At 40.3% G+C, this 17,288-nt stretch overlaps 1 protein-coding gene across 3 annotated transcripts in view; it reads left to right on the forward strand.

The window, feature by feature from the left end:
- Ash1l (ASH1 like histone lysine methyltransferase) overlaps positions 1 to 17,288 on the forward strand; it is a 131,140-nt gene that overhangs the window by 64,726 nt on the left and 49,126 nt on the right. For all 3 annotated transcript variants that reach the window (XM_076932732.1, XM_034500429.2, XM_076932731.1), the window contains exons 6-8: positions 6,114 to 6,293; positions 9,196 to 9,290; positions 17,075 to 17,148. In XM_076932732.1, the coding sequence (XP_076788847.1) occupies positions 6,114 to 6,293; positions 9,196 to 9,290; positions 17,075 to 17,148 (349 nt within the window). The remainder of the gene's footprint in view (positions 1 to 6,113; positions 6,294 to 9,195; positions 9,291 to 17,074; positions 17,149 to 17,288) is intronic.

A 17,288-nucleotide genomic window follows, 5' to 3' on the forward strand; every position in this document is an offset into this window, starting at 1 on the left:
GGCCTCAAACTCACAGAGTTTGGCCCACTTCTCTCCCAAGTGCTGGGATTAAAGGCATGTGCCACTATGCCTGGCCAGATGATAAATTTTTGTATTAATCTCTGATAACATTCTTTATTTCATTGGAACCTTTGTAATGACATTCTTTTGTTAATTTATGTTCTCTATCTGTCAGATTAGCTAAGGATTTGTTAATCTCTTTCAGTAAACCAACTCTTTGGCTGATTTTTAATCTGTATCATTAATTTCCATTAATTTCTTCTCTTACCTTTATTATTTTTCACTGTCTGTTTAGGATTCACTACTTGTTTTTTTAAGCCCCTTGAATTACATCATCAAGTTGTTTATTTGATATCTCAAAAAGTTAATATGTTGTTTTGTATGTAGGGATGTTTTGTTTGCAAAAATATCATGTGTTTGCCTGATACCCATAGAGGCCAGAGAGTGATGGTGTCAGATCCTCTCAGACTAGATTTACAAATGATTGTAATCTGCCATGTGGGTCTGGCACTTGAACCTGGATCTTCTGTAAGAACAACCAGTGCTCTTACTTTCTAAACCATGTCTCCAGCCCCCTCTCAGAGTTTTATTATTTTTATTTTGTTTTGTTTTGTTTTGTTTTTTTGGTTTTTTTGTTTGTTTGTTTTTTGAGACAGGGTTTCTTTATGTAGCCCTGGCTGTCCTGGAAGTCACTCTGTGTAGAGGCCAGGCTAGCCTCAAACTCAGAAATCTGCCTGCCTCTGCCTCCCAAGTGCTAGGATTAAAGGCATGCGCCACCACTGCCCGGCTCTCTCAAATTTTTAAATATGAGCACTTAATTGCTATGCACTTTCTTTTCAGGACTGCTTTGGCTGCATGACAGAAATTCTGATAAGTTGTATTTTATTATAATTTGTCACTAGGAAATTTTTAATTTCCTCTGCTTCCTTGACCACATAGTTTGTTCATACAAATGTGTTGTTTAGTCTACCAATAATTTTATGCTTTCTGTAGTTGGTCTCACTGTGTTCCTATTTTATCACATGGTCTCGTAGTATACAAGGGATTACTTGTCTCCATGTCTTTGTATTTATTGAGATTTGACTTGTGTTCTGTGATGTGGTTGGTTTTGGAAGAGGCTCCATACATGTTTCAGCCCGAGCTGCCCCAAGCTTGGGGGCCAGAAATGTTGAGAACTGCACTACCCCACATTTGGGGGCCAAAATGTCTCGAACCATTCTGTCAGTGTTGGGACCCGCACTGCCAAAAGCCTTGGGGGTTAAACTGTTAGAGCGCGTACTACCCCAAGGTGCTCCAGTCATCATGTCGGGTTCAGCAAGAGAGAGAGGATGGATGTGAAAAATGGAGACCAGACAGAGTGTGATTCAATCCCGTTTATTCTTCAGTCTCTCTTCCTAGTCTAAGTCCCAAGTTTTGAGTTCCTAGTCCCTAGTGCTTCCAAGTTACCTCTTCCAAGTACTAAGTGCCTAATAACTAATAATTCTTCTTCCAAGTTCTCTAGTCCAAGTGTCTTCTTCCTTAATGCCTAATTCCTACTCCAAGTTGTACTCTAAGTTGTACTCTCTAACCTAATTCCTAGTTCCAAGTTGTACTCTACTCTGTCTGCCTCTCGCCTTTTATATGTCACACTTCTAAGCAATGCCTCTAAGTCACGCCTTTAAGTCATGCCCTTAGGCCTTGTCTCTAAATCTGATCTCTAAGTCGCGCCCTTAAGTCTTGGCTCTAAATCACAGCTTTAAGTCTCACACACCCAAGGGAAGATCCTGGGTATCTAAAGCAAGATGTTATCAGAGTGTGCTCAGCTGTTGTAGGCTGATGTAATCAAGTCTCTTGTCAGGGTATATGGCTCAAGATGGCTGCAAGGATGATAGCCGCCTTCTGTCGGCTCCCCACATATACACAGCTGAGAAAATTCCCTATCTCTTGGGTGATATGTTCTCTATAGACCTTTTAAGTTCTCCTGTAGTTCTCTACCTGTGGATCTCAACCCCTATGGGGCTGCATATCAGATATTTATATTATGATTCTTATTGGTAGCAAAAGTACTGAAGTAACAACAAAATGATTGTACAGGTTGGGATCACCAACCCAGAAAGAGTTGTAGTAAAGGGCTGCACGGCATTGGGAGCGCTGAGAGCCACTGATGTTTAGTGTGGGTACTGCTGACTGGGAACGCTAAACAGTGGAGCACAGTATTGAAGTCCCACATGATGTGTCAGGACCCACCTATGTGCTCTTTTATGTTTTCAGTGTTTGTTTTATGAATTTAGGGGCTCCCATATTTATTACATAAATGTTTCTGATTAACTGTTCCTTTTATCAATTTGTAATGTCTCTTTTAATGTCTTCTAGTAGTTTTGGTTTGAAGTTTACTTTGTCTGATATAAGAACACCTGCCTGTTACTGTTTTCCATTTGCTTGACAGTTTTTCATCCTTTGATATTAACCTTTTTCATTTATTTACTGGCTAAGTGTATTTCTTAGGAACTATTTAATCTATTTAACCAGCCTCTGTGTGTGCATTATATGTGAGTGCCTGCAGAGGCCAGAAGAGGTTGTGGCTCTCCTTGAGCTGCAGTTACAGGTAGCTACTGACCAGAGGACCAAACTCTGGTCTTCTTCTAGAGCAGAAAGTGTTATTTTGAAAGTTAAATAATAATAATCAATCCTGTGTGTTTGAGTTTGTTTGTGCACTCTTCTGATCCTTTACCTGTATTTCTTTCCTTACATAGAACCACATTGTCTAGATTGCTGTTGTTTCATTTTATTGTCTTTGTTTTGTATAGCTGGTCTTTTTTACTGCTTTGTGGGTTCTTTTTCCTACCTTTTATTCCTACCCCTATCCCTACCCCCATTTCACCCTCTATCACTTGATAGCAGAGAAAAAAAAAAGGATGGGGGAAAGAGAGGGAGGGAGGGAGGGAAGAAGAGAGAGAAAGAGAGAGTGAGATAGAGAGAGAGAGAGAGATAGAGATATCTGAATCTAACTTTTTTTTTTTTTTTTTTTTTTTTTTTTTTTTTGGTTTTTTTGAGACAGGGTTTCTCTGTATAGCCTTGGCTGTCCTGGAACTCACTCAGTAGATCAGGCTGGCCTCGAACTCAAAAATCCGCCTGCCTCTGCCTCCCAAGTGCTGGGATTAAAGGCGTGCGCCACCACTGCCCGGCTGAATCTAACTTTTCTTCTTGTTCCTTCATTGAGCACAACTACTAACAAACCTCAGTCAGCACCCCCAAACACCTACCAATTCCACCTCTGGAGCTCTGAAATTTATATACCTTCTGGAAAGTTCCCAGAATTCCAAACATCACACAGTCACAGAAACTATCTGCAGCTGGCAGAACCATGCGTCTGTTAGGGCATGAGCCAAATCATAGTCAGATGCTGTGGACAGTCCAAAGAAACCCCACATCCCCTCACTTGGATTAAAACTAAAACATAATATTTCTGTGCTTTTTAAAGAAACCAAAATTCTAGAATTCTTACTACAGTTTTTTATATGTGTTTATATGTGGGTACATGTGTAGGGGTACATTCTTAAGTATGCATGTGCAGACATACATTCTTAAGTTCACATGTACAGAAACAAGCCACCCCCATTCCTACCATAAAATAAATCTAAATAAGGTGAGGTGACAATATTATAGCTCATACCTTTAAACCCAGTACTCCAGATGTAGAGGCAGGAGGGTCTCTGAGTTTGAGACCAGCTTAGTCTACATAAAAAGTTTCAGTTGAGCCAGGGCAGGGTTGGGTGTCTTAATTTGCACTCTGCTTAGTTTTTAAGACAGTAGGATCTCTCACTGAACCTGGAACTTACTGATTCAGCTAGAGTCTTCGGCCAGCTGACCTTAGGTTTACTCCTCTCCCCAGCGCTGGAAGTAAACAGTTGCTTTGTTGTTGTAGTAGTGGTGGTAGTAAGTTGTTTTGTTGTAGTAGTAGTTGTTGTTGTTGTTTTAGTTAGGTGCTGAGAACTCTGTTCCTCATGCTTACATGAAACAACTTTACCAACTGAACAATCTTTCCAGCCAACTTTTTAAATTTTTATTAAGTGTATGTGTGTTGGATCTTCTGGAGTTAGAGTTACAGGCTACTCTCTAGCTCCTCATTTCTTAAAAATTGGCCTTTTTAAATCTCAACTTTTTGCACTGGCTAAAGACATTTGCAGTGATTTAAATATTCACTAGACAGGCATTTGTTTTAGCTCTTATATTAATAAAACCACTTACATCTTCAAGTTTTTTGTGAGCGGCAAATAGAGTATCTGGGAAACTTCTGGATGGTTAGTTATCCACTTTACAACTTTTCCAGCTTTTAGTGGTGCTAACATGAATAAACATATGCCTGGTCCATCTTTGTTGGAACCAAAAATACCTTTTTTGTTGTTGTTGTGTTAGGGTTTTGTTTTGTTTTCTGTTGTTTGTGTTTCAGACAGAATCTCAAACTTGGATTCAGGTTAGCTTCAAATCCCAACAAACGTTGTATCTTGAGTCACAAATTCTGAGAGTATAGATATCATGGCCACTATACCTGTTTCCCTCACCTTGTTGGTAGTTTTTCTTCCTATTTTCATTATGTAACCCTGGCTCAACTGAAACTTTCTATGTAGACTAAGCTGGTCTCAAGACCCTCCTGCCTCCACATCTAGAGTACTGGGTTTAAAGGTGTACACTACAACATTGTCACTTTACCTTATTTAGATTTCTTTTATGGTAGGAGCGGGATGGCTTGTTTTCATGTGTACGGATGCTCATGTATGCACATACATGTGGAAGCCAGAGATCAGCCTCAGGTTTCCTTCATTGGGAGCCATCACTTTGTTTATTGAAACAAGTTTTTTCAGTGGGCTTAGCACTGGCCAGTAAACCTCGGGAGCTTACCTGATTCTGCCTCCCTACTGTTAGTGAGTACAAGCATGTATTGTCATACTGAGGTTTTTACATGAATTCTGCATGTCAAACAGTTCCTCATGCATACATAGCAAGCATTTGGTGTACCATCTTCCCAGCCCCAGATTTCTTAACTGCTATTCATTACATCAAATATGACATTGTTTTGTTTATTTTAAGACGGTTTATTATATAACCTGTGGTGCTTTGAACTAATGATGCTTCAAATTTATAGGAATCTTTCTGACTCTACCTCCTTAATTCTGCCTTTACTCAAGCAGTTACACCATCTCTAAGGTGTGTGAGTTTGATGGGTTTTGGTTCGTAGGTTTGTTTGAGGTGCGGTCTTATGTATCTCAAGCTGGCCTTGAACTTTCTGTTTAGTCTGGATACCTTTGAAATTTTTGAACTTCTGCCTCCTCTCACTGTCTTGGCACTGCACTGATTTTGTTTTTCTGAGACAGAGTGGTCTTGAGCTTTCTGTGTAGCCAAGGACTGAACTCTTGATCCTTCTTCATCAACTTTTTTAAATTAAATTAATTATTTTATGTCCATTGGTGTTTTGCCTGCATGTATGTCTGTGTAAGAGTGTCAGAGCCCCTGGAACTGTAGTTACAGACAGTTGTGAGCTACCATGTGATATGCTGGGAATTGAACTCAGGACCTGTGGAAGAACAGCCAGTGCTCTTAACCACTGAGCCATCTCTCCAGCTCTGTGCCTCAGCTCCTTAAGCAGTAGGATAAAAGGCACTGATCACCACACTCATGTGCCTTGATGTTTCTTTCTTTTAAGACAGGGTCTTATTATGTAGTTGTATCTAGCCTAAAACTCAATAGTATAGGCCAGACTGGCCTCCAGCTCAGAGGACTGTCCATGCCTGACTTTGACATTAGAAGTAGGTAGGCATCAACATGTTTGAAGCATGGCTGTAATATCCGTACATGGGAATAGGAGGCACAGGAGTCAGGAGTTTAAGGCCATTATTGGCTACATAGCAAGTTCAAGGCCAAGACTCTACCTAAAAAACAAAACAGTGTGTGTGTGTGTGTGTGTGTGTGCGCGCGCGCGCGCGCGCGCACACATATTATATAATGTATATGTATTATATAAAATATAATTATATATAAAGTAATTATGTATATAAGTAAATAATTATAAGTGTGTGTGTGTGTATATATATATATATTTTTTTTTCACAATAACATCTTCAAACTTTTTTCTCTAGCTTTATAGAAACACCAGTTGAAATTCCCAGTCCTCTTGAAACCCCAGCTGAACCTTCTGAACCTGAAAGTAACTTGCAACCTGTGCTAGCTCTCATCCCACGAGAAAAGAAACCTCCACGTCCTCCAAAGAAGAAATACCAGAGAGCTGGGCTGTATTCTGATGTTTACAAAACTACAGAGTAAGTAGTAGTGACTGTAAGCTTATATCTTCTAATACCTGTTATCCACCCATATTTTTTTAAAAAGGTAAAAAAATGTATCACATTAAATGTGCATACACTTTTACATATATATATATATATACACACACACACACACATATACATACATACACATTATACATATGTATTATAATATACATTATATATGGTATTTTATATGTTTAACACTCTCAAGTACCTTTATATTCACTGGACTGTTGATGCTGCACTAGGTTATAGGGTTATAATTATCATTCTTGATGTTTAGATTATAATTATTCCTTTTGTTGCTTAAAAAATAAGAAAGGGTGCCAGGTGTGATGCTGTACACCTGTAATCCAAGCACTCTGTAAGCAGTAACACTGTCTGTGGAGATAAATGTATTTGGAGTTTTGTTGATTAAATCATTTGTCAAATAAATAAATTTCCTGCATTGTTTGAAGAACTTCATAAATCCTTGATAGAACTTAACAAGTACTGCTTTGTTACTTTGTTGCAATGGAGTCTACCACTGGCAGTACAGACCGGCCATCCAGAGCTGTCCTGAGATCACAGCTGTATGTTCCAATTAGAAAGCTGTGGCCTGGCTCTTGGTAAATTGCTTAAGCTGAAAGCCCAGGTCTGTCATCTAGTGCTTCATACCTGTGTGTGGTTGGGCTTGTCTATAATTCAAACAGGAAGTTGAGAAAGGAAGAGCAAATGGTAAGAGCCACTCTCAAGTATATAGAGAATTATACCTGCCTGACCTGCATGAGACCCTGTCTTTTAAAAACGGGGGCAGTGTAGAGGGTGGTGGTGATTTTTAAATACCAAGGAGGTGTTTGTGGTTAAAAACTAGCCTCATGTCAGAGTATTGGGATTATAGGCATGGACTGCCACATCTGGCCAGAATTCTTTTTTCAGGTTTTTTTGTTTTTGTTTTTGTTTTGTTGTTGTTGTTTTTGTTTTTTAAGAAAAAAATGAAACAGTCATTAAATCAGTCAGGAGGTTCCGGGGTTATTTTTAAACTTTTCTTTAATTCCATTACTAGGCAGGTGGATCTCTATGAGTTTGAGGCTAGCCTACATGGCAAGTTCTAGGCTAGCTAGAGCTATATACACAGTGAGACCCTATCTTATAAATACATACATACATACATACATACATACATACATACATATTGGTATGAGGCTCTGAACCTAACAGAAAAGTATAAAACTGAAAGAAGATTGGATTTAAGAGACCCAAGGCTTGGGTTACTGTCTTCTTAGAGCCCTTGTCTAGCACAGACCTGCTCTTCCCAGTCTTTTTTTTTTTTTTTTTTAACCCAAGAAAATTTTACCAAAGAAAAAGTTACATAGCTCCACCTATGTATACATATAAAGTAGATATATGAGAGAAAAAGTGAAAATGCCAAACTGGACCATTCTCTGGGTAGTAAGGAAGTTTATTGGGGATCAAACTGCTAAGACTGTCTCAGGGGAGCAGAAAACAGCAGCTTGGCAGCAAAGTTCTCGTGTTTTATAGGATAGCCAGCAAGGTGCAGGCTGCTTTGATTAATTGAGACCCAGATGTTCTTACCTGAGGTAGATGACCATTGTGGGTAGTGGGAGATAAGGAAGGCAATGCTTTTCCTGGTAAACAGAGACCAGCCTTACAGAATCCTGAGAGATTATGTTTAGGCCTTTGTTTACAATATTGTCACTAGCACTGCTATTTTATAGGCCTACTTTGGACCAAACTGTATATTAAGCCAACATTTACTGATAATAAATCATAAAGAAATTCATTTGAAAATTCTCTTCCAGCCAGGTTGTTAGTGATGCTCACCTTTAATCCCAGCACTTGAGGCTGAGGCAGGCAGGCACATCTCTTTGTTCAAGGCCCGCCTGGTCTGCAGAGTGAACTCCAAGATAGCCAGCTAGGGCTACACAGAGAAATCCAGTCTTGAAACACACAAAAAAAAAACACACACACACACACACTCTCTCTCTCTCTCTCTCTCTCTCTCTCTCTCTCTCTCTCTCTCTCTTTCTTTCTCCCTCTCTCACCTACCCTACCTTCAAAGGACTGGAGAAATGGACCAGAGATGGCTTAGTAGTTACCACTTTGTGATCCAGCAGAGGACTCCAATTTTCCAATTTCAGGGGATCCATTACCCAATTTTGGCCTCTGCAAGCACCAGGCATACATATGACAACTGTACTCATACAAGCAAAACACATATAAAATAAATGAATCCTTTTTTGTTTTGTATGATATGTCTGCATGAGTACAGGTGGCCATGTGCATGTGTGGAGAAAAGGCTGAGGTGTGAATGCTCTCCCACCATTGGCTTTATGGCTGCAGACCATCTTACCTAGACAGCCAGGACTGTTAGTAAACGAATAAAATAAAATTAAATCTGATAGTCAAATTATTTTTGTAAAATTTAGACAGTTATAAAGAACCTCTTTTAAAGGAAATTTCCTGAACTTAATTTATTTTTATGTGTATTCACAGGTACTTGCAGGTACATGACAATACCTTCAGAGGCCTGAGGAGGATACCAGATCCTCTCCAGCTACAGATATAGGTTCTGGGAACCGAATTCAGGTCCTCTCTATAGAGAGCAGGCAATAATATTTACTGCTGAGTTTTTAAAGTATGGATTTTAGATGTATGTTTTCCTTTTTATTTATTTATTGAAAGTTGGCTTGCACACATGCACATTGAGGACAAAGGACAGTGTTCAGAAGTTGATTCTTTGAACAGTAGAGTTCCAAGGGTTCTAATTCAGGTGGTCATTCTTTGTGGCAAATGCCTTTACCCATTAAGGCATCTTACCAGATTTAATCTATTTTCATTTGGTCTCAGGAAGAAATTTAACTAGCTTTGTTTTTTATTCATTTTCTCATCACAGCCCAAAGAGCCGATTAATCCAGTTAAAGAAAGAAAAGTTGGAGTATACTCCAGGAGAGCATGAGTATGGGTTATTCCCAGCACCCATTCATGTTGGTGAGTAATAAGTTTACATAACTTACTGAGAAGACAAAATTGTACATTCTGAATTTAGAGAAAGTACCTCTGTTCTTTATTGCACTGGGTTCAAATTCTTTAGCTTTTTTAAAAAAAAAATAAAAGCAAGACATTCCCAAGAATTTTTGACAATGATATGGGGATTTAGTTCAACTGGTAGAGTATATGCCTGACAAGAGGGAAGCCTGGATTGGATCCACGGTACTGCACGGACCAGGAGCAGAACTAGGCAGACAATGTACATTTGATTTTAGCACTCAAGATGAAGGCAGGATGATCTGAATCTTAGGGACATCCATAGCTACACAGTGATTTAAAGACAGCCAAGATTACATCACCCAGTATTTTTTTTCCTTTTTTTTTTTTTTTGAAAGAAAGAAAAAAATTTATTCAACCATAATCTACACACCAACCCTGTTTTTTTTTTGTTGTTGTTGTTTTGTTTTGTTTTTTCTTTTTAAAATGGGCATTAGCTAAGTAATGGGCATTATTCCTTTTCTTCCAAATGAGAATCTTTTTTTTCTTTTTTTTTTTTTTTTTTTTTTTTTTAATGTATGTGAGTACACTGTTGCGGTCTTCAGACACACCAGAAGAGGGCATCAGATCCCATTATAGATGATTGTGAGCCACCATGTGGTTGCTGAGAATTGAACTCAGGACCTCTGGAAGAATAGCCAGTGCTCTTAACCTCTGAACCAGCTCTCCAGCCCCGCAAAATGAGAAACTTAAGTAGGTTCTCCTGGGACACATTTTGAGCTGAAATAAAGACATTTTTAGATGGATCTTACTTTTTATTGTTTATTTATTTGGGAGGTTTTGGGGGGGGTTTTTTTTGGGGTTTTGTGTTGGTTTTTTTTTTTTTTTTTTTTTTTTTAATTTTTAAGTTGAAGATGGGCAGTGGTGGCCCATGTATTTTATCCTAGCACTCAGGAGGCACAGGCAGGTGGATCTCTGTGAGTTCAAGGCCAACCTGGTCTACAGAGCAAGTTCCAGGATAGCCAGGGCTACACAGAAAATCCCTGTCTCAAAAACCAAAAGAAAAAAAAAAAAAAAAAAAAAAAGATAAAGTCTTATCTAATTATACATATAACTTTGAGCCCATCATCCTGACTTTGTCTCCAAGTTCTGGTGTTATATAAGGGTGCACACCACTCCCAGCCTTCATCTCTGGTTTTAGAAATTAATTTATATCTCTGGCTGCAAGAAAAAGATCTGTGATCAAGGAAAGGAATGCAGATTGTCTTTTTCTGCTGCTGTGAAAAATATCCTGGGAAGGGAACACAGGGAAGAAAGGGTTCATTGGGTTCATGTTCTCTCATGGATTCAGTCCACCAGTGCCAGGAGCCAAGGCTTCAGGAGCTTGGAGCAGCTGACCCCATTGCCCCACAGTCAGGAAACAGACAGATGCTTGTAGTTCCTCAGCTTGCTTTTTCTCATTTTATAGTCTAGGATCCCATGCTTAGGAATTAGTCCCACCCATAATTAAGGTTGGTCTTCCCCCATTAAATTTATATAATCAAGATAATCCCTGTGACTTATAGCCATAGAAAATGAAGTGAAAATGAGCCCTGGTATAATAACTACCACTTGTCACCTTGACATCTAGCCATACATCACTTTTAAGCTCTCTTCTGTTCATAGGCTCACTACCATACTGTAATATAAAATGTATTCAATCCAACTTTAGAAGACCACAAAGTTTATAAAACTTTTTGCACAGTAAAAGTCAGTTTCTAGCCAGGCATGACATAGGACTTTAATCCTGGCTATTGGGAAGAAGAGGCAAGTCAGTCTCTGTGGGGTCAAGACCAGGTAGGGCTATATAGTGTGACTTCATCTCAAAATAAATAAATAAATGAATGAATGGATGAATTAAGTCAGTTTTCTTTAGCTATGAGTTCCAATAAAATAAAAAACAGTTTACATATTTCCAACATTAACAACACATTCCTGTTTTAAAAGGAAAGAACTTAGGCATAGCAAGGAACAATCAACGCAAATTAAAAATCTACGAGAGCAAAAGCTAAATCTTTTAACTCCTTGTCTGTTATTTGGGGCTCATAATACAGTCATCTGGGCTACAGAAGGCTTGGGCAAATAATACAGTCAGCTGGGCTACAGAATGCATGGGTAAATAATACAGTCAGCTGGGCTACAGAAGGCATGGGCAAATAATACAGTCAGCTGGGCTACAGAATGCATGGGTAAATAATACAGTCAGCTGGGCTACAGAAGGCATGGGCAAAGCCAGCCCTTCATCTTCACTACAAGCAGCACATTTGGGTTCTTTTCTAGTCTGGCTCCATTTCATGCCCATTTCTCTGCATACTGGAGATATTCCATGGTCCAGGTGTTTTCAGTTTCCTGGAATCTCCATTTCAATTTAGGCTTTACCTTCACAGCTTTAAGCACTGACCCCCCAGTGCCTCCTTGCAAGAGTGCCAACCCTACAGTACATTCCCTGGCCTCAGCTACTCTCTGAAGTCACACAGAAAATTCCGTGACCTCTTCAGTGTTACATCTTTATTACTTTCAAAACCAGCAAATGGACAACAGTGCCTTGTCTGGACCGCTCTGCCCCACATTGGGCACCAAAATGTTGCAGACTGCTCTATCAATGGTGGAGCCCGCATTGCCAAAAGCCTTGGGGGCTAAATTGTAAGAGTCGGGGTTCAGCAAGAGAGAGAGTGAGGACGGACGTGAGGAATGGAGACCAGACAGAGTGTGATTCAATCCCGTTTATTTTTCAGTCTCTCTTCTTCTCTCCAAGTCCCTAGTTCCTAGTACCAAGTCTCAGGTCCTAATCTAAGTTGCTAGTCTCTTTCCCAGTTCCAAGTTCTTTTCCAAGTTCCTTTTCCAAATCTCAAGTTCAAGTACCAAGTCTCAGGTCCTAATCCCAGTCCTAAATTGCTAGTCTCTTTCCCAGTTCCAAGTTACTTGTCTCAAGTCTCAAGTCCTAATTCCTAGTTCTCTGTTGCTAGTCTCTTTCCCAGCTCCAAGTTCAAGTTACCTCCTTCTGTCTGCCTTTTATATGTCTCACTTCTAAGTCACGCACTTAAGTCATGCCTTTAAGTCTTGTCTCTAAATCACACCTTTAAGTCTCACACACCGAAGGGAAAATCCTGGGTATCTAAAACAAGATGTTATCAGAGTGTGCTCAGCTGTTGTAGGCTGTTGTAAACAAGTCTCTTGTCAGGGTATATGGCTCAAGATGGCTGCAAGGATGATAGCTGCCTTCTGTCGGCTCCCCACAGTGCCTAAGTCTTCTAGCTTTTTGGCATCTAGCCTGGCCTCTTTGTGCCAGCTTCTGTCAGCTTTTATGTGTCATCCTTAGGTACATGTTTTTTGTTTAAGTTTGGTTGTTGTTATTATGTCCGAGTATTTTGTCTACACTTGTCTTTACACTCAGTGAATGACAGGTACCTATAGAAGCCAAAAGAAGATGTCAGATTTCCCTAGTACTGGAACAGCTACAGATGATTGTGAGCTACCATGTGGTTGCTAGGAATCAAACTAGGGACCTCTGCCAGTGCTCTCAACCACTAAACCATCCCTCCAGTCACTTTTTGCTTGTTTTCAACATGTATATGTTATGTGGGTATGTCTGTGGGTATGTGTGTCTGAAGGACGTTCATCCCACAGCATGTATATGGAGGTCAAACAATAACTTTGTCAAGTTGGTTCTCTCTTTCCATGTCTATATTAGTTCCAGGGATCAAACTCTGGTCATCAATTTACCCAACAAGTACTTAGACCTATATAAGCCAGCTCACCAGCTCTGGGCTGGGCTGATGCTTTGGGGGGAACAGGGAATCCCTTCAGCAGCTGTCTATTCATTTCAGGCTGCCTTCCTTCAAATGAGCTTGGATCTTCTCAAGGTGTAGCCTCTGGAATTTCCTCTGCCAAGCAATTTAGTTTACTAGTTAACTCAACTTTCTCAGAATCTCAGATCAGACAGAAGGCAGATTCTTGACCAAACATTACATGAATGGTCCTTATCTTATGGATTCCTCATACTACTCTGAAACCTTATGAACTAGACCTCTACTTATGACTTTCTCTCAGTATTCTGTCTTCAGAGTTCCAACCTGAATAAGTGAGCTCTGCTCCAGCCAGGGTTCATCTATAGTCGAGCCAGATCATAGTTCTAATATCTGCGAACCACATGATCAGGTTGTGAGCTGCCATGTGGTTGCTAGGAATCGAACTAGGGCCCTCTGCCAGTGCTCTGTCAGTGCCAGGTAGAAACACAGCAGCTGCCCCTCTTAAGTACCAGGTTTTTTTTCTCCCCACTGTGTTTCATAAGTGATTGGTTGGCTATTTCTAGCTCTTTAACTGTTCATGAATTTTCCCTTACTCTCCCTCTCCCTCTCTCTCTCTCTCCCTCTCTCCCTCTCTCCCTCTCTCCCTCTCTCCCTCTTTCCCTCTCTCCCTCTCTCTCCCTCTCCGTCTCCCTCTCCGTCTCCCTCTCTCTCCCTCTCTCTCCCTCTCTCCCTCTCCCTCTCCCTCCCTCTCTCCCTCTCTCCCCCTCTCCCTCTCCCTCTCCCTCTTTCCCTCTCTCCCTCTCCCTCTCTCCCTCTCTCTCCCTCTCCGTCTCCCTCTCTCTCCCTCTCTCCCTCTCCCTCTCTCTCCCTCTCTCCCTCTCTCCCCCTCTCCCTCTCCCTCCCACTCCCTCTCCCTCTCCCTCTCCCTCTCCCTCTCCCTCTCCCTCTCCCTCTCCCTCTCCCTCTCCCTCTCCCTCTCCCTCTCCCTCTCCCTTTAGAGCAGCAGTTGACAGCTTCTGGGTCTCCCTCTCCCCCTCCCTCTCCCTTTCCCTTTAGAGCAGCAGTTGACAGCTTCTGGGTCTCAACTCATTTAAGGGTCACATATCAGATATTTATGTTATGATTCATAACAGTAGCAAAATTACAATTATGAAGTAGCAATGAAATAATTTTATGGTTGGGGGGTCACCACAACATGAGGAACTGTATTAAAGGGTCACAGCATTAAAAAAGTTGAGAACCACTGCTCTACAGTCTATAACAGTAGTAATATCTACCTCATTCAGCCCTGCAAAGAAGTCTACAGTGCCTTTTATTGCAACATGTAGGTAGTCCTCTCAAATGAACAATGTCCTTATTTACCATAGCAAAGATTTGATGTACAGGCTTCATAAGGACAACCACATCTTCATTTATTTACTTCTAGTTATTTATTTATGGTATGTGTATGCCTATGTGGGTTTATGTGAGCTACCTGTGTAAGGTGCCTGTGGAAGGCAAAGAGGATCAGCTCTCCTGAAACTTACAGAAGATTTTATAACACTTGATATTGGTGCTCAGAGCCAAACCTTCATCTTCTGGAAGAACAATAAGTGTTCTTAACTGCTGAGCCATCTCTATTTCCAAACAGAGATAGTCTATGATCATAGTTTTTTTCTTTGTTTTGAGTTAGGGACTCACAGTGCACTTGTGGCTGGCCTGGAACTCAGTAGGAATCTCAGTAGCCTCCAAAGAGCTGAGATTGAAGGTGTATATACCACAACCATTGCTAATTTAATATACTTTCACTTAACCTCTAACCCTGGAACATCTAGGGCTTTACTATCTGACTCCATTTCAATTGAGCCATCACTGCTTTGCTTTCAATCTCTATCTGAGAGGAATTGTATTCTGTTTTGGCTACTGAAGATTTTGCCATCTGAGAAAATTTGAACACATGGTGCATAGTTCTAGAGCAAGAATGCAGTCCTCAAGCTTGGTGATAAAAACATCATCCAGTTCATAGCCTAATTTTTTTTTTAAAACTTTATTTATTTAATATATGGATGCTCTGCTGCATATATATCCTCAGGCCAGAAGAGGGCATCAGATCTCATTATAGTTAGTTGTGAGCCACCATGTGGTTGCTGGGAATTGAACCCAGGACTTCTGAAAGAGCAAACAGTGCACTTAACCTCTAAGCCATCTCACCAGCCCCTCATCTCCTAATTTGTAATGGCTCAGTTCACACTCAGGTTGTAGTGGAAGGTCTCCCATGTAGGTAATTTTAGTTCTCACAGTTACACATACCTTTTTTTTCCCTCCAGTTGTCATCATTACATGCATTAAACAAAGAGGAATGTGAGTGTTGCTAGGGAAGCTTTGCATCGGCCCTGGAGTCTGGATTCTATGAAAATTGTAGATAGGGCCTGTAAGCAGAGTTCTGGCTTGGAGGTCAGTTTGAGTAGGTGTGAATGAATCCTTACCTATGAGGAAAAACATTTTCTTAAAGAAGTTCAAAACCTTTCTGTTTGTCTTTACATTTTCTAGAGAAAACATGTATTTCAGGCAAACAATAGAATCAGCTGTTCTCATGAAAAGTTTGTTCTTTCTGTCTCAAACCACAAACAAACAAAAGAGTAATGCCAGGCATGGTGGCTCATGCCTTTAATCCCAGCACTGAGGAAACAGGTTGGCAAATGTATGTGGTTCAAAGCCAACCTGGTCTACATAGAAAGTTCCAGTCAACAGTCAAGAATGCATAGTAAGACCCAGTTCCCTTTTCTTAGGACCAGTCTAGACTATTACATTTTTTTTTTTAGTCAGTATTAAGAGTCTGCAGAAGCTGGTTGGTGGTGGTGATGCACACCTTTAATCCCAGCACTTGGAGGTAGAGGCATAAAGGTCAGCAAGAACTACATAAGAGAAACTCTGTCTCCAAAAAGGGGGGGGGGGGGGGGGGAGAAAGTAGTAGTTCAAGGTGCAGGATAATGTTAATAGCATCTTAAATCCACTTACATGTACTTCTCCTTCTACTTTGTGTAGCCCTGGCTGTCCTGGTTTTCATTGTGTACACCAGGCTGGCCTCAAACTCAAGGAGATCTGCCTGCCTCTGCCTCCTGAGTACTCTGACTAAAGTGGGGTATACTTATTTTATTTTTAATTACATGTGTGTTTGTGTCTATATGTGAGTATCTTACATGTTCAGCAGCCAGAAAAGGGTGTCAGATCCTGTGAGGCTGGAGTTACATGCAATTGTAAGGCACCTCTGTGGGTGCTCAGAACCAAGTTCAGGTACTTTAGAGACTAGTATGCAGTCTTAAGTGCCAAGCCATCTCTGTTCAGATATATATATATTTAGAAGCCATAGTTCAGGGACTGGTTCTCCTTCCACCATGAATTTGGGGACTAAAGACAAGGTGTTTTACCTACTGGGACATCTCATGGGTGACATGTTTTCTTCAATTATGTAAATTCAGATATATCCCTTTTTTTTAAATTATTTAATTTTGTATGTGGGAATATGTTTCACAGTGCCGCATGAAAGTGGAAGAACAATTGTAGGAGTCCAGTTTCTTCTTCCAGCATGTTTGCTCCAGGGTTCGAATTCAGTTAGTCAAGCTTGATAGAAAATAACTTTATCCATGTGCCAGCCTGAACTTTACCCCTCCCCTTTAATATTTTTAGATTTTTGTTGTTGTTATTGTTGTTGTTGTTGTGTGTTTGACTGTTTTACCTGCATGTATTTATGTGCATTTTGGTGTACTTACTGCCTGCAGAGGTCAGAAGAGGGCATCAGATCCCTGAAACTGGACTGACAGATATCCTCTCCTCTGCAAGAGCAGCAAAAGCTCTTAACCACTGACATTCTCAGCCCTTATCCCTTTTTTGTAGCATTAACCTTATTTTTCTCAAGATGAGTATAAATTTAAAATATATTTTGCGTGTGACTATTTGCTCTCTTTGTATGGACTATATATCTGAATAGTTGTTGAAATTGATAGAGTTTTTTAATTTCAGGAAAGTATCTCAGACAGAAGAGAATTGACTTCCAGCTTCCCTACGACATCCTCTGGCAGTGGAAACACAATCAGGTACAAAGGGCCTCTTTGACCAGGTTTTCTTTTTGAGTGATAAGAGTTAGGGAGTAGGGAGGATAAGTTTGTTTCCTTTGGCTCCTTGTAATGATATCTTAGGATATATTGAGAACTGTCCTTGTAAAAAGTTAGAGACC

This window comes from Arvicanthis niloticus, chromosome 4 (assembly GCF_011762505.2).
Source record: "Arvicanthis niloticus isolate mArvNil1 chromosome 4, mArvNil1.pat.X, whole genome shotgun sequence".
In the NCBI taxonomy this organism is placed as follows: Eukaryota; Metazoa; Chordata; class Mammalia; order Rodentia; family Muridae; genus Arvicanthis; species Arvicanthis niloticus.